General features: G+C 41.5%; 1 protein-coding gene across 1 annotated transcript in view; it reads right to left on the reverse strand.

Moving 5' to 3' along the window:
- Positions 1-20,571, reverse strand: part of LOC119627367 (unconventional myosin-XVIIIb) — a 133,818-nt gene that overhangs the window by 109,241 nt on the left and 4,006 nt on the right. The window contains exons 3-5 of the mRNA XM_073006857.1: positions 18,455-18,565; positions 15,809-15,913; positions 217-369 (exon numbers count right to left, since the gene is read on the reverse strand). Of these exons, the coding sequence (XP_072862958.1) occupies positions 217-369; positions 15,809-15,913; positions 18,455-18,565 (369 nt within the window). The remainder of the gene's footprint in view (positions 1-216; positions 370-15,808; positions 15,914-18,454; positions 18,566-20,571) is intronic.

Raw genomic sequence — 20,571 nt, forward strand, 5'->3', positions numbered from 1 at the left:
TCTGAAGAAGGCAACAGGACTCCTTCTTAGACCCCTCCTCCTCACCGACACTCCACGTGACCCTTGCAGCCCCAAAATGCCCCTCATCTCCCTGTAGGTCTGTGAAAGTTGGAAGTTGGCACCACGGTTCCGCTCATACCTGGGAGGGACAGCCATTCTCTGCAGGTTGCAGCATCCTCCCCACCCTGATTCTCAAGGGGATCCCATGACCCCCACCTGGCTGTGCACTTTCTCCAGCTCCTCCTTGCTGACTGATGTCTTGCCATCCTCCATGGTGCCGAGAAGGAGCTGCACGTCTGACAACAGTGCGTGTGTCCTCCTGAGGTCTCTCCGAAGTCGCTTCTCCACGTCAAAGTCCCGATGGCCAATCTGAAAGCCAAAGGAAGACCCATGAGCTTAGGTGGCAAAGCAGTGGCCAGGGTCTAAGTTTTCCGGAACCAGGCTCCCTGGTTTAAATCCTGCCTTTGCCACTCACACAGTGTGACCTTGGGCAAGACCATTCTCCTCCCCAAGCCTCAGTTTCCTCAACTGAGAAATGAGATTGGCACCGACCACATTGGGCTGCTGTGAAAATTAAATACCTGCCTAGCCTAATGCTTGACACAGAATAAATGTACAAGAAATATGAGTTGCTATCATTGCTGCTATCATAGCTCGTATGGATCCAAAGTCACTCCGTCATCCCACCTTTTGCGCACAAGTCATCAGTATGACCTCACCTCATCTTGTAAGAGCCTCATATGCCAGATGAATCCCTCTGCTGCTGGCCAGGTTCTGCTGACAGAAGTTAGGACAGTCCTGGGTGGGCAGGGACTGGACAGAGCCTCTCGATTTCTGGGGAGTTATTAATGTTATTGATCTGGGTGGTGTTGTATGAGTTTATGAAAATTCATTGAGCTGTACATGTGGGATATGGAGTCCTCTGTATGTGTGTTACACCTCAGTAAATTGTAAATGTGCTCCTTTTGATGATCTAAGTCAATCTTTTCTGTCCTTTGGTCCTGTTTTCCAGTTTAAGGACAAGAAAATGACATCATTTGCTGCAGAGGAATCTTACCCAGAGGTGAGTACATTCCTTCCCCCAGAATCTTGAATTTACCAGGGACAGCTGTTGAGGGAGTCCCAAAGAAGCCACATCCTGGACTGGGCACCAGGACTGTGACCTTAGACTCCTTGACAGCTTTCAGTGGCCAAAAAGTACAGGCTAAGCCAAAGCAGAAGAGGTACAGAATTACACCGGGCCCTACATGAAATTTCAACAGCCGGTCACCTCTCTAGAAACAGCACTGACTTAAAAGACAACGTGTTAACATCCCTGAAAGAAACTAATGACTCCTTTCTCGGACTCTTCAGGAGACCAGAGGATACAATACGGGCCTATCCATCAGATGGGGAGTTTTAAGGAAAACAGGGTGCAGGTCCCTCAACACTGGGATGTGGTTTTTACACACCTGGAAATCTGTGTCTCCACACCAAATGCTAACCATTTCCTGGGATGCTCAGAATGTCCTGGAATATTCTAGAAAAAACACGGGGTTGAGAATGAGCAGATCTAAGCTTTAAACCCTGGCTCACCATTTGCTGATGATGGAACAGTGGCTGAGTCACGCCACATCTCCGAACCTGAGTTTTCTCATCCACAAAAGGAGAGGTTAAAAAAACACCCTGTCCTTCGTGTTGAGATAAGACAAGGATCAGACGTGATAATGGATTCCAAAGTACTTTGTATGCTGTTGAGTGCTTTGCAAATATAAAGGATTGTGAGTATTGTCTGATGACCTAGAATGTATTCCTCCAAATTTTGTATTTCTATTTCTCTACTGCTGGTTTTGAATTCTTTGACAAACAAGTTGGTTCTTAGAATATGGTCTTTATATCTGAAATGTATTGTTTTGGTAGGTTCAAAATGCTGTTCTATTATACACACACACACACACACACACACACACACACACACACAGTCTCACCTGCTGAACTGAGGGCTGGGCATTGTGCCAGGCTCTTTGCAACGTGTTACTGCATTTAACTCCTGTGACAATCTCCTTAAATAGACCTTATTACTATTGCCTTTACAAATGTAGTAATAGCTTACATTTATAGACACTTTCTAAGTGTCATATACTATTCTAAACACTTTATAGCTATTAATGCATTTAGTCATCATGATGAATCGATGAGGTGTATAGTATTATGATTCCCATTTTACAGATAATGAAACTGAAGTTTGCAAAGATGAAGTAATTTGCCTCAGTTCACACAGCTAGTAAGTGGCAGAGTTGGAATATGAATCCAGCTTTTCTGGCTGGAGAGTGGTAATTTTAGTAAAATATACCATTAGGTAGATGTATTTTAGTCTTTAATTCTGAAAAAAATATATCATGGGAGCACAGAAGAGCATTATCCAGCTCAGGCTGGGATGGAATTGGGAAGTAGAAGGTAGCTACTCCTAGTGGGGGGAGGTAGAGGCAGGATGTTTTAGGTAGAAGGCACTTAATGAGTAGAGGCAGAGAGGCGAAAAACAATCTGGGCTATGCATTTCTGGGTGGTTGCCATGAGAGTATAAAACCCTAGAGTGGGTGGGGGGCAGGTTACAAAGTGAAAGAGGTTTTCCAGGACTCTTACATGGAGGAACAACTGATATGAAAGAGCAAATGATCTGCCCAACGTCATACTGCTGCTAAGTAGCTATGCAGAGATCTGAATCCAGGCAGCTCAGCATTAGGATGTAAGTCTCTAACCATTGCACCACAGTGCCTAGTGGAGCTGCTTCATGAACCCAGATTTACTTACTCTAGAACCCAGACTCTTACCGTGATTACGCTTAGGCAGTGGGCTTTGCACATTTCTTATATTTGTGTCTGTTTTTGTTTCGCGCATACCCTAAAGTGCCTTTAATTCTCCTGTGGGGCGAGTTAGCATCAGGGACATTCCCTGATGTTGACACTGACCATGCAGTAGAGATGGCTCAGATTCTACGATCTTCACTGCCTGAAAAGCCCTGAAAATGCTGGCACTTTTCAGAGGAAGCACTGCAAACAAAATTCACAAGAAAATCTCAGACTAGTCATCCTCCCATTTATAATAAATTGCTACAAGAGAGGAGGGCAAAAAATACCACTCATTAGGTTAATGGGAAATAAATGTCATTCTGCAAGTTTCCATTTTGTAGCACAAAGATTCAAACTTTGATAAAGATGGTTAATAATTAACTAATAAATCTACATGATGTTTAGTGTTGTTATGAGTAACTATATTGCAGTCTTAGTTGGTTCACCATTTATCATAAAGGCAAATTATTTGGCGAACTTGTTAAATGTCCATTGTCAAAAGAATCTCCAAGCACTATTACAATATGATCTAGACATGCTGTTAGGGATAATCAAACCACTTTACAGATGGGGAAATTGAGGCTTGGAGAGAGAATGTATGTTGCTAAGGGTTTCACAAATTAATGGCAGAACTGGCTGCCTGAGAACACTATGAAAAAAAGATGGTCCACAAAAATATGGTTCTAGCTAAGTGGACCTTATTGCTTTTAAGCAGAATCATAATAGGTTTTTAAAATGATAGACATTCAAATAATATAGACCTCATTTAGAATCCGCCTAGGGTACTAACTTGCTAGGCAATCCTGGGCAAGTTGCTTTACTTTTCCAAGCCTTACTTCTTTCATTTATATGAAGGAAATACTAATATCTATCCCACAGCATTACTGTGAAAATTAATGTTGGTAAAAAATTATGATTAAGCATATATCTTGAAATTTATGAGTAACAACCAAACGAACAGAAATAAAGTTTGTAGCTTCTGAACCAATAGTTCAAAAGAGAACACAGAAAACATCAATCTATCTAAAAGTAGGAAAGCAGGGAGAGCAATGTAAAGGAACAAGAAACTAAAAAAACACAAGATAATACAAAATAGTTTCAAATATATCAGTCATTATAACATATGTAAATAAATTAAATTTTTATATGAAAAGCTAGACTAAAATATTGCATTGAAATTATCCAGCTGTTTAAAGAAAACACATGAACATGCACACACACACCCCTACAAATCTTTAAAATGAAATAGAAAAAGGTCTTGCAGGTAAACTAACTAAAATAAATCAAGCAAAATAAAATAAGGCAAAACTCATTCATGGAGAAAGACAGACACCAGGTAAGAATCGAAGCAATGATCTTCAAGAAAATAAAGCAATACAAAACTTAGATGCACCTAAATATATAACCATAAATACATAAAGAGAAACTATGACAGAATTGTTAACAAAACTTGGAATAACAACTCTCATGGTAAGGATATAACAGGACTCTCTCAGAAACTGATCAAGAACTCAAAACCAAAGTTAACAGGAGGTAGTTTTTAAAAATACATAATCATGTATTTTAAAACTTTTCTTTATGGCTTATGCTTTTACATTTGTATATAATGTTGAAATAAAAAATTAACAAGCTTGATTCATTTGCCATGTATAGAACCCTATGCCTCATAAACAGTTACATTATTTTCCACTCAATAGTTCATTTTTGTTTCTTTGGTTTTATTTTTGTTTTTGAGACAAGGTCTCACTCTGTCACCCAGGTTGGAGGGCAGTGGCGTGATCTTGGCTCACTACAACCTCTGCCTCCTGGGTTCTAGTGATTCTCATGCCTCAGTCTCCTGAGCAGCTGGGATTACAGGTGCCCACCATAACACCTGGTCAATTTTTATATTTTTAGTAGAGGCAGGGTTTCACCATGTTGGTCAGGCTGGTCTCAAACTCCTGATCTCAAATGATCTGCCCATCTTGGCCTCCCAAAGTGCTGGGATTACAGGTGTGAGCCACTGTGCCCAGTCACACACAATAGTTTATTAAACTCTACCAATAACTAGAGCAACAAAGAGATCTCTACAATTTCAAAGAAAAGATGTTATGATGTTATGCATTCTACCATGTTATCTGTCCAAAATGCCCTTAAATTTTTTTTTTTTTTTTTTTTTTTTTTTTTTTTTTTTTTTTTTTTTTTTGAGACGGAGTCTCACTCTGTCCCCCAGGCTGGAGTGCAGTGGCCGGATCTCAGCTCACTGCAAGCTCTGCCTCCTGGGTTCACGCCATTCTCCTGCCTCAGCCTCCTGAGTAGCTGGGACTACAGGCGCCCGCCACTGCACCCGGCTAATTTTTGTATTTTTTTAGTAGAGACGGGGTTTCACCGTGTTAGCCAGGATGGTCTCGATCTCCTGACCTCGTGATCCGCCCGTCTTGGCCTCCCAAAGTGCTGGGATTACAGGCTTGAGCCACCGTGCCCGGCCCAAAATGCCCTTAAATTAAAAATTAACAATAGAAAGTTATTCTATCCTAAATCATCATCCTAAATGTTAATAAACTTGAAACTTGAGTTCTAGATAGCTTACAGGTTAAAAGAAAAAAGAACAAGATAAGACAAAACACTTAGTAGATGGCACTAAAACAGCAATTCCAGGTAAATGTATTATCTTAAATGTACTTAAAAGAAAACATTTTAAGTGGGAAACAAAATATTGAAGGTGAGTCAAACATTTTAATACTAAAACTGAAGACCAAGAACAAAAATCTAAACCAATGGGGCCGGGCACGGTGGCTCACGCCAGTAAACTCAGCACTTTGGGAGCCAAGGCTTGTGGATCATGAGGTCAGTAGATCGAGACCATCCTGGCTAACATGGTGAAAGCCCGTCTCTACTAAAAACACAAAAGATTAACCGGGCGTGGTAGTGGGAGCCTGTAGTCCCAGCTACTCGGGAGGCTGAGGCAGGAGAATGGCGTGACCCCAGGAGAGGGGCTTGCAGTGAGCTGAGATCGCGCCACTGCACTCCAGCCTGGGCGACAGAGTGAGACTCCATCTCAAAAAACAAAACAAAACAAAAAAAAAACTAATCAACGAAAAAAAGAAGGAAAAAGAAACAAATACACAACAAAGAAGCAATAAAACAAAAGCAGGTTATTTGAAGGGATTACAGATAAAACTCTAACAAGACTAACCATCATTAACCACAAAAAACTCAAAAGTAAACATTATTATGATTAAAAAGAAAATAATCTGATACAGTAGAATTTTTTAAATCACAACAAAATACCATGAACATTTTTTATGTCAACCTATTTGAAAAATTAGATGAAATAATAAATGTCTAGAAACATTTTAGTTACCAAAGTTCACTCAGTAAGGAAAAGAATTATACCTGAATTTGTGAATTTGTGTTCAGTTATGATTACAGCATTTTGGCACAGTAATCAAATAGGGTTACAAGCAAATTGTATTAAATCTGCAAGAACTGCATGATCCAAATTTTACAAAAAATTGTCTCAGAAATAGTTGTGAGTTCATTTTATTAGATTAGTGTAACACTTGGCAAAGTCTAAGAGAAAAAAATTATAAACCAATCTTACTTATGTGCCTGGTTTCAAAAATCCTAAATAAACCCTTAATAAACTGGTAGCAATCCGAAAGAGCCATGTATTGAAAACATATGACACTAAGAAAGGTTTATCTGGGAAATACATCAGGATACATTAAATATCTAAAATATACTACATTAACAGATTGAGACAGGTCATCAGATTATCAACAATTGCAGTAAAAGCACACAATATTCAATAATAAAATGTTTTTTAAGATATTAGAAAATTACAAATACAAGACTGATTTAACCTTATTAAAGTTACAGTCACGTGCCACATTATATTTCCAGCAGTGAGGGACTGTATATACAATGGTGGTCCCATAAACTTATAATACCATACTTTTGCTGTACCTTTTCTATGTTGAGATATGTTTAGGTACACAAATACTTACCACTGTGTCACAATTGCCTACCAAACTCAGTACAGTAACATGCTGTACAGGTTTATAGCCCAGGAGCAACGGACTATATCAGATAGCCTAGGTGTATAGAAGGCTATCCCATTTAGGTTTGTGTGAATGCACTCTAGGATGTTCCCACAATGATGAAATTGTCTAATGATGCATCTCTCAGAAAGTATCCCTGTCACTAAGCAATGCATCACTGTAATTACCAAATACACTGCAAATATGTATATCACAAAACTTTAGAAGCACTCCTATTAAGGTCAGGAACAAGAAAAGGATGTCAAACATCTTTCTCTACCATTCATTCTTATACTGGAGGTCCAAGCAAATGAAATAAGGTAAGAAAAAGAAACAAGACATAGAAAGTATAACTATTTTTTAAATTTGTTGAGATCTTTGTTGTCCCAATGGGACTACAAGTGCCTGTAGTCCCAGCTGCTCGGGAGGCTGAGGCAGGAGAATGGTGTGAACCCGGGAGGTGGAGCTTGCAGTGAGCTAAGATCGCTGTCACCCCAGCCTGGGTGACAGAGTGAGACTCCGTCTCAAAAAAAAAAAGTCAAAAGCAATACTTTAGAACTTCTAAGACACATGATGACAGTTTTATGAACTCAGTTAAAGAAGACTATCTTGAAGATGGCCGAATAGGAATAGTTCCAGCCTCCAGCTCACAGCATGAGTGACACAGAAGACGGGTGATTTCTGCATTTTCAACTGAGGTGCAGACCGACACCTCACACCTCACACTGCTGGGTATACCCCTGAGATGAAGCTTCCAGAGCAAGAATCAGACAGCAACACTCGCTGTTCAGCAATATTCTATCTTCTGCAGCCTCCGCTGCTGATACCCAGGCAAACAGGGTCTGGAGTGGACCTTAAGCAAACTCCAACAGACCTGCAGCTGAGGGTCCTGACTGGTAGAAGGAAAATTAACAAACAGAAAGGACACCCACACCAAAACCCCATCAGTACATCACCATCATCAAAGACCAAAGGCAGATAAAACCACAAAGATGGGGAAAAAGCAGTGCAGAAAAGCTGGAAATTCAAAAAATCAGAGTGCATCTCCCCCTCCAAAGGAACGCAGCTCATCGCCAGCAATGGAACAAAGCTGGATGGAGAATGACTTTGACGAGTTGAGAGAAGGTTTCAGTCGGTCAAACTTCTCAGAGCTAAAAGAGGAACTACGGAACCAGCACAAAGAAACTAAAAACCTTGAAAAAAGAATGGATGAATGGATAACTAGAATAATCAACGCAGAGAAGACCTTAAAAGAACTGATAGAGATGAAAACCATAACACGAGAACTACATGACAAATGTACAAGCTTCAGTAACCGACTCAATCAACTGGAAGAAAGAGTATCAGTGATTGAAGATCAAATGAATGAAATGAAGTGAGAAGAAAAGTGTAGAGAAAAAAAGAGTAAAAAGAAATGAACAAAGCCTCCAAAAAATATAGGATTATGTGAAAAGACCAAATCTACGTCTGATTGGTGTGCCTGAAAGTGAGGGGGAAAATGGAACCAAGTTGGAAAACACTCTGCAGGATATCACCCAGGAGAACTTCCCCAACCTAGTAAGGCAGGTCAACATTCAAATTCAGGAAATACAGGGAACGCCACAAAGATACTCCTCAAGAAGAGCAACTCCAAGACACATAATTGTCAGATTCACCAAAGTTGAAATGAAGGAAAAAATGTTAAGGGCAGCCAGAGAGAAAGGTCAGGTTACCCACAAAGGGAAGCCCATCACACTAACAGCAGATTTCTCAGCAGAAACTCTACAAGCCAGAAGAGAGTGGGGGCCAATATTCAACATTCTTTTTTTTTTTTTTTTTTTTTGAGACAGAGTCTCGCTCTGTCGCTCAGGCTGGAGTGCAGTCCCCTGATCTCAGCTCACTGCAAGCTCCACCTCCCGGGTTTACACCATTCTCCTGCCTCAGCCTCCCGAGTAGCTGGGACTACAGGCTCCCGCCACCTTGCCCGGCTAGTTTTTTTGTATTTTTTAGTAGAGACGGGGTTTCACCGGGTTAGCCAGGATGGTCTCGATCTCCTGACCTCGTGATCCGCCCATCTTGGCCTCCCAAAGTGCTGGGATTACAGGCTTGAGCCACCGCGCCCAGCCGGATCAACATTCTTAAAGAAAAGAATTTTCAACCCAGAATTTCATATCCAGCCAAACTAAGTTTCATAAGTGAAGGAGAAATAAAATCCTTTACAGACAAGCAAATGCTTAGAGATTTTGTCACCACTAGGCCTGCCCTACAAGAGATCCTGAAGGAAGCACTAAACATGGAAAGGAACAACCAGTACCAGCCATCACAAAACATGCCAAAATGTAAAGTCCATTGATGCTAGGAAGAAACTGCATCAACTAACGAGCAAAATAACCAGCTAATATCATAATGACAGGATCAAGTTCACACATAACAATATTAATCTTAAATGCAAAAAGACTAAATGGTCCAATTAAAAGACACAGACTGGCAAATTGGATAAAGAGTCAAGACCCATCAGTTTGCTGTATTCAGGAGACCCATCTCACATGCAGAGACACACATAGGCTCAAAATAAAGGGATGGAGGAAGATCTGCCAAGCAACTGGAAAACAAAAAAAAAGCAGGGGTTGCAATCCTAGTCTCTGATAAAACAGACCTTAAACCAACAAAGATCAAAAGAGACAAAGAAGGTCATTACATAATGGTAAAGGGATCAATTCATCAGGAAGAGCTAACTATTCTAAATATATATGCACCCAATACAGGAGCACCCAGATTCATAAAGCAAGTCCTTAGAGACTTACAAAGAGACTTAGACTCCCATACAATAATAATGGGAGACTTTAACACCCCACTGTCAACATTAGACCGATCACTGAGACAGAAAGTCAACAAGGATATCCAGGAATTGAACTCAACTCTGCAGCAAGCAGACCTAATAGACATCTACAGAACTCTCCACCCCAAATCAACAGAATATACATTCTTCTCAGCACCACATCTCACTTATTCCAAAATTGACCACATAGTTGGAAGTAAAGCACTCCTCAGCAAATATAAAAGAACAGAAATTATAACAAACTGTCTCTCAGACCTCAGTGCAATCAAACTAGAACTCAGCACTAAGAAACTCAATCAAAACCACTCAACTACATGGAAACTGAACAACCTGCTCCTGAATGACTACTGGGTACATAACGAAATGAAGGCAGAAATAAAGATGTTCTTTGAAACCAATGAGAACAAAGATACAACATACCAGAATCTCTGGGACACATTTAAAGCAGTGTGTAGAGGGAAATTTATAGCACTAAATGCCCACAAGAGAAAGCAGGAAAGATCTAAAATTGACACCCTAACATCACAATTAAAAGAACTAGAGAAGCAAGAGCAAACACATTCAAAAGCTAGCAGAAGGCAAGAAATAACTAAGATCAGAGCAGAACTGAAGCAGATAGAGACACAAAAAACACTCCAAAAATCAGACGTGGTTTTTTGAAAAGATCAACAAAATTGATAGACTGATAGCAAGACTAACAAAGAAGAAAAGAGAAGAATCAAATAGATGCAATAAAAAATGATAAAGGGGATATCACCACCAACCTCACAGAAATACAAACTACCATCAGAGAATACTATAAACACCTCTACACAAATAAACTAGAAAACCGAGAAGAAATGGATAATTTCCTGCACACTTACACTCTCCCAAGACTAAACCAGGAAGAAATTGAATCCCTGAATAGACCAATAGCAGGCTCTGAAATTGAGGCAATAATTAATAGCCTACCAACCAAAAAAAGTCCAGGACCAGACGGATTCACAGCCGAATTCTACCAGAGGTACAAGGAGGAGCTGGTACCATTCCTTCTGAAACTATTCTAATCAGTAGAAAAAGAGAGAATCCTCCCTAACTCATTTTATGAGGCCAACACCATCCTGATACCAAAGCCTGGCAGAGACACAACAAAAAAAGAGAATTTTAGACCAATATCCCTGATGAACATCGATGCAAAAATCCTCAATAAAATACTGGCAAGCCAAATCCAGCAGCACATCAAAAAGCTTATCCACCATGATCAAGTGGGCTTCATCCCTGGGATGCAAGGCTGGTTCAACATATGCAAATCAACAAACGTAATCCAGCATATAAACAGAACCAAAGACAAAAACCACATGATTATCTCAAGAGATGCAGAAAAGGCCTTTGACAAAATTCAACGGCCCTTCATGCTAAAAACTCTCAAGAAATTCAGTATTGATGGAACATATCTCAAAATAATAAAAGCTATTTATGACAAACCCACAGCCAATGTCATACTGAATGGGCAAAAACTGGAAGCATTCCCTTTGAAAACTGGCACAAGACAGGGATGCCCTCTCTCACCACTCCTATTCAACATAGTGTTGGAAGTTCTGGCTAGGGCAATCAGGCAAGAGAAAGAAATAAAGGGTATTCAGTTAGGAAAAGAAGAAGTCAAATTGTTCTTGTTTACAGATGACATGATTGTATATTTAGAAAACCCCATCGTCTCAGCCCAAAATCTCCTTAAGCTGATAAGCAACTTCAGCAAAGTCTCAGGATACAAAATCAATGTGCAGAAATCACAAGCATTCTTATACACCAGTAACAGACAAACAGAGAGCCAGATCATGAATGAACTCCCATTCACAAAGCTTCAAAGACAATAAAATACCTAGGAATCCAACTTACAAGGGATGTGAAGGACCTCTTCAAGGAGAACTACAAACCACTGCTCAGTGAAATAAAAGAGGACACAAACAAATGGAAGAACATACCATGCTCACGGATAGGAAGAATCAATATTGTGAAAATGGTCATACTGCCCAAGGTAATTTATAGATTCAATGCCATCCCCATTAAGCTACCAATGACTTCCTTCACATAATTGGAGAAAACTGCTTTCAAGTTCATATGGAACCAAAAAAGACCCTGTATTGCCAAGACAATCCTAAGTCAAAAGAACAAAACTGGAGGCATCACACTACCTGACTTCAAACTATACTACAAGGCTACAGTAACCAAAACAGCATGGTACTGGTACCAAAACAGAGATATAGACCAATGGAACAGAACAGAGCCCTCAGAAACAATACCACACAACTACAGCCATCTGATCTTTGACAAACCTGACAAAAACAAGAAATGGGGAAAGGATTCCCTATTTAATAAATGATGCTGGGAAAATTGGCTAGCCATAAGTAGAAAGCTGAAACTGGATCCTTTCCTTACTCCTTATACGAAAATTAATTCAAGATGGATTAGAGACTTAAATGTTAGACCTAAAACCATAAAAACCCTAAAAAAAAACCTAGGGAATACCATTCAGGACATAGGCATGGGCAAGGACTTCATGTCTAAAACACCAAAAGCAACAGCAACAAAAGCCAAAATTGACAAATGGGATCTAATTAAACCAAAGAGCTTCTGCACAGCAAAAGAAACTACCATCAGAGTGAACAGGCAACCTACAGAATGGGAGAAAATTTTTGCAATCTACTCATCTGACAAAGGGCTAATATCCAGAACCTACAAAGAACTCAAACAAATTTACAAGAAAAAAACAACCCCATCAAAAAGTGGGCAAAGGATATGAACAGACACTTCTCAAAAGGAGACATTCATACAGCCAATAGACACATGAAAAAAAATGCTCATCATCACTCGCCATCAGAGAAATGCAAATCAAAACCACAATGAGATACCATCTCACACCAGTTAGAATGGCAATCATTAAAAAATCAGGAAACAACAGGTGCTAGAGAGGATGTGGAGAAATAGGAACACTTTTACACTGTTGGTGGGACTGTAAACTACTTCAACCATTGTGGAAGACAGTGTGGCGATTCCTCAAGATCTAGAACTAGAAATACCATTTGACCCAGCCATCCCATTACTGGGTATATACCCAAAGGATTATAAATCATGCTGCTATAAAGACACATGCACACGTTATGTTTATTGCAGCACTATTCACAATAGCAAAGACTTGGAATCAACCCAGATGTCCATCAGTGACAGACTGGATCAAGAAAATGGGGCACATATACACCATGGAATACTATGCAGCCATAAAAAAGGATGAGTTCATGTCTTTTGTAGGGACATGGATGCAGCTGGAAACCATCATTCTCAGCAAACTATCACAAGAACAGAAAACCAAACACCACATGTTCTCACTTATAGGTAGGAATTGAACAATGAGATCACTTGGACACAGGAAGGGGAACATCACACACCGGGACCTATTGTGGGAGGGGGGAGGGGAGAGGGATAGCCTTAGAAGATATACCTAATATAAATGACAAGTTAATGGGTGCAGCACACCAACATGGCACATGTATACAAATGTAACAAACCTGCACATTGTGCACATGTACCCTACAACTTAAAGAATAATAATAATAAAAAAAGAAGAGTATCTTAAGATGTAAAACGACAAACAATAAAACATGGTTAACATGACTATATTAAAAATATTTTTTATTAAGCTAAGGACATTATAAACAAAGTGAAACAATTATGCATAGTGTAGGAGATATTTGTAAAATACATAACCAAAAATGGATTCGCATCTTGTAGAAAGGTCATGAACGATCAATAGAGAAAAATGAGACAAAATTCTATGAATAGGCAATTCACATAAGAAAAGGCCACAACCAACATGTGAAAAATGCACAGCATCCCTAGCAATGAGGGCCGTGCAATACCATTTAGCACCCGATGCCTGGAAAAAATGTTTAAAAATGTCTGACAGTGCCGCACGTTGGTGGGGACGTGAAGAAGTAAAATCTCAAGACATGTCTAGTGACGGTGGAAACTGCTGCCATCACTTTGGGGAACAATCTGAGCGATATTTAATAATTCCCAAATTGTACATTCCCAGGAGCCAGCAATCCCTCTTTCAGCTACATACCCTGGAGAGACCCTCGCCCGTGTGCACAGTGAGACAGATATGAGACTATGCATTGCAGTTTTGGGTTTTAGGGTGAAAGTAACTAACCACCCACCAATAGAAGAAGGAGATTTTAAAAAATGAATGCTGTGTAGAAGTTAAATGAATTAATTAGAGCTGCATGTATCATTATGGACTAATCTCAAAAACATAATATAGAGGGGGACAAAGTAAAGTGCAGAACCATATTGCTGCCTGTGGCTGAAGTTGAAATATACATTCAGGGGAATTATACACTTCAAACCCCAGGGAATGGTTTCATCTGGGGAGGGAGGAAAGAAAGAGGAAAGCAGAGCCAGGAGTGAGATTAGGAAGGCACGTAAAGAGGCCACCAACCGTTCTTAAAATGTTTTGTTTCCTTAAAAACATCTGAATAAGAAGTGGCAAAATGTTAATTTATGTGAACCCTGACTGCTTGGTTCATAAACACCAATTACATTATTTGTTCTGCTTTTCCATGGGTTTGGCAAAGGTCATAACAAAAACACTTAAAATCATCAAGTGTGCTAATTTATTAAAAGGATCCAGTTTGGTGACTAACACAAAGCTGGCTTTTTATTCATCTAAACTTACCTTCTCTTTACATGTAAAATTTATTTTTGCAGTATGTATAAAAACCTGGCTTTATTAGATTATCTATTCTGTTTTCTCAAACTGTGCTGAATAGAATGCAGCCTTCCCCCAGTGATTCCCTACTGTCATTCTAGAATCTGGTACTGGGCTGTGCTCTTGCCCTGATGCTGAAGGAAAGTCACCCACCTCAGTGACTCTGAATTCAATGGTCCCAATTTCTTGGCTGGAAAATTAGAAAACCCAGAGACGAAGGAAGATTATATCGACTCCCTCAGTTTCCAACTCTTACTCTTGCTGCTGTGATGTCCCTGCTGTGGAAATCACTCACTAAATCAATTTGTTTTTCAATACATAATAAGCATTTATTTTATCCAAGGCATGGCTGCCCAAGATGATCATCTGAAGTGGACCCACGTTGTTTTGTGAATAAAGTTAGTGAATCTAGGGAAGGATATTGATAACAAGACCATTACTAATTAATAGACATGGGGCCCATGTTAAGCAAATACATTAAAATACACTCCTTTGATACTTTAAAAGAAATCATAGAAGCCACAGGTATTTCTCTCCAGTGCTGGGATTTCATGTAGCAGCAGCACAGGAAGGGAATAGAGTATCTGGGAGGTGGAAGAGCCATTCCTTGCAACTCTGAAACCGGAAGCTGGCTCTGAGCTCTGCTGGCTACATTAGTACAGCAACAGTTCTCAGTAGTGAGGGAAGTTGATTTCTTTTCCCCAAAGGACACTGGGCAATGTCTAGACATTTTTGGTGGTCACAGCTGAGGTGTGTGCTACCGCAATGTGGTGGACAGAGGTCAGGGATACTGCACAATATCCTGCAAGGCACAGGACAGCCCTCTACCTCAAGGAATGATCCAGCTCCAAATGTTCATAGTGGTGCAGTTGAGGACCCTGGTGTACACTGACGGGCGGTTGAGAACCCTGGTGTACAGTGATAGCCACAACCCCACAAGGCTCCGCTCTCCAGAAGCTCGGAGTGGTTAACTAGCTCACTCAAAGCCGCGTAGACAGAAGTGGTCCCTCTGAGGCTTAAAGCTACATTTGCCTGGCTCTGAGTCTGACTGCTTCTAGCAAATGTCATGTTCTCAGGAGGGCAGTCATGTGTGTAGTGGCCATTCACACACATCCCCTTAAAGGAAGGACTGTCTACACTGTGATCCCAACAGCTGCTGAAGGCAAAGACAGCCTCCTCCATCGCTCCTGGCTGGACCCACTCTGTTTATTCCCCATGGGTTCTTACAAAAACCCTGCTGTTTGCAGGCACCTGAAGTTCTCTTTGAAGAGCCAGTGAATATGGTGGGAACAGAGCTGACGGAGGAGAGGGTATCCCTCAAGCTGTTCTCCCCATGAGTCCATCTCTCGAATAGGTCCGAGACACTTCTGAATGTCTGCCGATGTCTCCCCCTTACCTGGTCACAGAGGGTTCCGATCAAGCCTTCCAAATCTTGCTTCTCATGGAGGACCATCTGCTTCTCTTCATATTCTTGCTCCAGCTGCATTTCCAGCTGACGGAGCTGTGGATACACAGAGCGGAAGCATACACAGGGTAAATGAACTCCATCCAGACAAACCCCACAAGGCAAGGACCCTCAGGAGGAGGAAAAACGTAGAGCTTGTGGCTTTGTTCCATGAGCCTGCCCTAGTGATTGGCAGGTGGTGTCTCTGTGGGAGAACTTAAGAGCCTAAAAGCTTGGGAGCTGGACAACAGAAGGGAGGGCTGGTCAATGATGGGGAACCTCTCGCCATTGACTCTGAAACCCTCTCCCCCAGGTCCCCAATAGAACAGATGCCTCCCTCCTGTAGCCATGGCCACTGTTGAATATTTGCAAGTCTTTGCACTCTGATTTTTAAAGGCTCTGCACAATATTACGACCAACATATCAAAAATGCATCCCCCTCCTTTATTAAATACACAATGATGCAATAAAAGAAGTTGCATTTGAGATTTTTTGGTGTTATAAACTATATATGGCCCTCTCCAAAATTCATATGGTGAAACCCTAACCCTCAGTGCAGTGGTATCTGGAGGTGGGGCCTTAAGGAGGTAATTAGGTTTAGATGAAGCCATGAAGGCGGAATTTTCACAGTGGGGTGAGTGCCTGAAGAGACACCAGGAAGCTGTCTTCCTCTCTCTCTTTCTCCATCATGTGAGTCTACAAACAGGAGGTGGTGGTCTGCAAGCCAGGAAGAGAGCCCTCGCCAGACACTGAACCTGCCAGCACCTTGATCTCAGATTTGCCAGCCTCCAGAACTGTGATAAATAAATGTTTTCATTTAAGCCACCTAGACAATGGTATTTTGCTACAGCAGCCTGAACTAAGACATCTGACTATAAGCAACTCATTTAATTTGCAACTGGCTCTGATTTCTCAGCAATTACCCAGCAAACACAGACATTTCCCACTAAAGCAAATACCCCACTGTGGCTGCGCTTTGCAGACCACCCCCACCAGCCTCTGTTGTGTACCTTATCTCATCCCCTCCATCCTCCATTTCCACCTCATACCATCAGAGATCCTATTTCACGGGTGGGCAAACTAAGTCCCAGGGAAAATCCAAAGTGCATACTCTGAAATTAGTTGCTGTTTAGAGGAGTTAGTGTCCCGTCTCCTGACCCCAGCTCTTTCTGCCACCCCAGACAGCCCCAGCATTCCCACCCAGGTCACTAACTATTGATTTCCTGCCAACGTGAGAGATAGACTGAACAGAGCAGTCACCAGAATGAGAAGTCAATATCAGTGTTTGTCATAAGGAGAAAAACACCTTTCTCTTACTTCACTCTCTCCTTTTATAAATCTATCCAGAGAAAAGCCTCCGGAGAGTCTGGGTCACATCTCCAACTCATTGGAGCCCTGGCTGAGGGCACACACCATACTTTGAGGCATTCTTAGAATAAACCATAAATGTATGCAACCTTCACCTGAAGAAACACGGGCAGGGACTGAGAGCTTCCATCTCCTGACCCATGGAGGGGGGGAAAAAGTACTGATTGATGGTCACTTCTATAGAAAGCAAGTTCGTTTCAAAAATTTCGTTTAGGAGTGAGAGAAATACAAGGCACTCTATACCTGTTTTAGAATAAAGACTGGAAAAGCTAAAATCATCTTGAAAAATACACAAAGCAACAAAAACTATACATCAAGCAAGGCAGAGTTGAGTGTACTCTGTATACAGGTATGATTCAGGGGATGAGAAGGGAGGGAAGGTCATTATAAAGTATCTACTCCATAATGTGAGAACCTGTTAAACGAGGCTTAACCCGAAGCTTTCCAGCAGTTCCATTTTGTAGATCCTACATTCACATCCGTCAATACAGCTCTAAGAATGTTTATCTCGGCACTGGTTATAAGGGCAGAAAACTGGAAACAACCTAAATGTCCAATGATAGGGGATTTATTGTATAAGTTAGAGGACATGCTTTGGGTGAAAAACTGTTAAGCCATTAAACATTTAAGTTAGATCTGTATTTACAGACATGAAAAGAGACCATGAAAACTGCGGAGACAACAGGCTTCAGAACCGCATAACCTCATTTAGTGAAAATGGTTATCTCCGCAAATCTGCATGTGTGTATACAGAGTGAAAGAGAGCTATAAAAGAACACTTAAAATAGTAATAATGATGGCTTCTAGGTGATAACATGTCAAGGGGTTATTCCTTTTTTGCACACTGTTTGGAATGGCTACAAAGACCTTGGATAAAATGTTAAGAAATGGTTTGACTTGTAAGGAAAATAGCAAGAAAGAATTGATTCTATTACGGAAATTTAGAAGTCCTTGGCATCAGTCACATGGCGTTACGGGGACTCAGTAGAAATCTCTGAGCCATTATGCTGGATGGTTCCAGAGGCTTCTGGAAGTTCCAAGATCCTATTTAAGATAGGCATTTCCACTCCTACACCCTTGAAGATACCTTGAAGCTAAGGTCTCAGGTGGTTGCAGAAAGAGCTTGTCCCCAGATCCCAGACCCTGTCCTCCTCCTCACTCTAAGGAAAAGGGCATCCATACCAGACCTTCCAGGACCCAACGGTACAGCTGTGTTCACTGCTCACATACCCGCTTCTGGCAGGACTGACGGACATCCTCCAGTTCCTCCTCCTGGTCCTCACGGTCCTTCTGGTGCATCTGCTTCATCCGCTCGATCTCCAGCTCAAACCGCTGGCGGAGCTGGGGGGACAGCAAGGACAGCACGTGAGGGTGACCCACTCTAACTTTCCAAGCCCTCCATGTCATCCTTGGCATTCCAATTGCATTTTTCATTGTTGGAATACATAAATGAGAGTCAAGTTATTTCCCTAGGCATCCTGGGAGGTCACAAATGGTGGGTAAATAGATTAAATATTGCCTTTATCCATTCTTGTGCTTATAACAGACATCACACATCAATCACATTTTCCCACTGAGTTTAGATGCAGCCTCAGAATCCTTCTCAACACTCTTTCTTTTTTATTTTTTTATTTATTTATTTTTTTGAGATGGAGTCTGGCTCTGTCGCCCAGGCTGGAGTGCAGTGGCCGGATCTCAGCTCACTGCAAGCTCCGCCTCCTGGGTTTACGCCATTCTCCTGCCTCAGCCTCCCAAGTAGCTGGGACTACAGGCGCCCGCCACTTCACCCGGCTAGTTTTTTTGTATTTTTTAGTAGAGACGGGGTTTCACCGTGTTCGCCAGGATGGTCTCGATCTCCTGACCTCGTGATCCGCCCGTCTCGGCCTCCCAAAGTGCTGGGATTACAGGCTTGAGCCACCACGCCCGGCTCTTTTTTATTTTTGAGATGGAGTTTCCCTCTTGTTGCCCAGGTTGGAGTGCAATGGTGCAATCTCGGCTCACCACAACCTCCGCCTCCTGGGTTCAAGCGATTCTCTTGCCTCAGCCTCCCAAGTAGCTGGGATTATAGGCATGTGCCACCATGCCTGGCTAATTTTTGTATTTTAGTAGAAACGGGGTTTCCCCATGTTGATCAAGCTGGTCTCAAACTCCTGACCTCAGGTGATCCACCTGCCTTGGCCTCCCAAAGTGCTAGTATTACAAGCGTGAGTCACTGTGCCTGGCCCCCTTCTCAACACTCTTAAGATGAAACATATTTCTCATTCCTGGAGCAGGCATCAGTGATGGTTTTCTGGGTGGGTGGATAGGTAGATGAATGGTAGGACAAAAGTTTATGAAGACATGAAAGCCTGGAAAAGAAGATGACTTGCCCAAAATGTTATCTTAGACAATTCACTTTACCTCGGGGTTAGTCCCCTTTCTCTGTAGAAAACAACTGTCTTAGAATGCTACTATGAGAATTAAATGAGATGATATAAAGCACCTAGCACAGTATCTGATACATAAATACTATTTTCTCTTTCCCTATTATTTCAAAAACAGAAAAGACTATCCCCTCCCTCCCCAGCAACCTGACATAATTAAGAGGTGTGATCCCATGAATGAGCTGGGTCTTTACACAAGAACCTCCAAAACACATGCAGCAGGCATAGATCTGTGCACAATGCTGGAACTGTGTGAAGTCATATAAAGGATTCTAGAGTGGAAGGCAAAAGAGTCATGAGTTCTAGGTCTAGTTCAAGACTTATATTTTCCTGATCTGCATGATTGACAGACTGGCCCAAGTCCTGGCTTCTCAAATTTTGTGGCACAATAGAATTACAAACGCATTTTTAAAACATACAAATTGCAGAGCTTCACCCTAGACCTACTGGAGTAGAATCCCCAGGGTACAGGGCCCAAGAAAGCTTTGAAGCTTTCCTTTATCTATCTATACTCTTTAATGCTATTGGACCTGGAAAAAGCATTTGGAACTCAATAGTGTAGATGGGTGATACGGTTTTGCTCTGCGTCCCCACCCAAATCTCATTTTGAATTGTAATTCCCATAATCCCCACATGTCAAGGGAAAGACCTGGTGGGAGGTGATTGGATCACAGGGGGTGGTTTCCCCTGTGCTTTTCTCACGATAGTGAATGAGTTTTCACATGATGTGATGGTTTTATAAGGGTTTGACTGTTCCCGATTCACACGCCCTCTCTTGCCGGCCACCATGTAAGACTTGCCTGTTTCCCCTTCCACCTAGACTGTAAATTTCCTGAGGCCTCCCCAGCCATGTGGAACTGTGAGTTAATTAAACCTCTTTTTTGCATAAATTGCCCAGTCTCAGGCAGTTCTTTACAGCAGTGT

This window comes from Chlorocebus sabaeus, chromosome 19, assembly GCF_047675955.1.
Source record: "Chlorocebus sabaeus isolate Y175 chromosome 19, mChlSab1.0.hap1, whole genome shotgun sequence".
Lineage (NCBI taxonomy): Eukaryota > Metazoa > Chordata > Mammalia > Primates > Cercopithecidae > Chlorocebus > Chlorocebus sabaeus.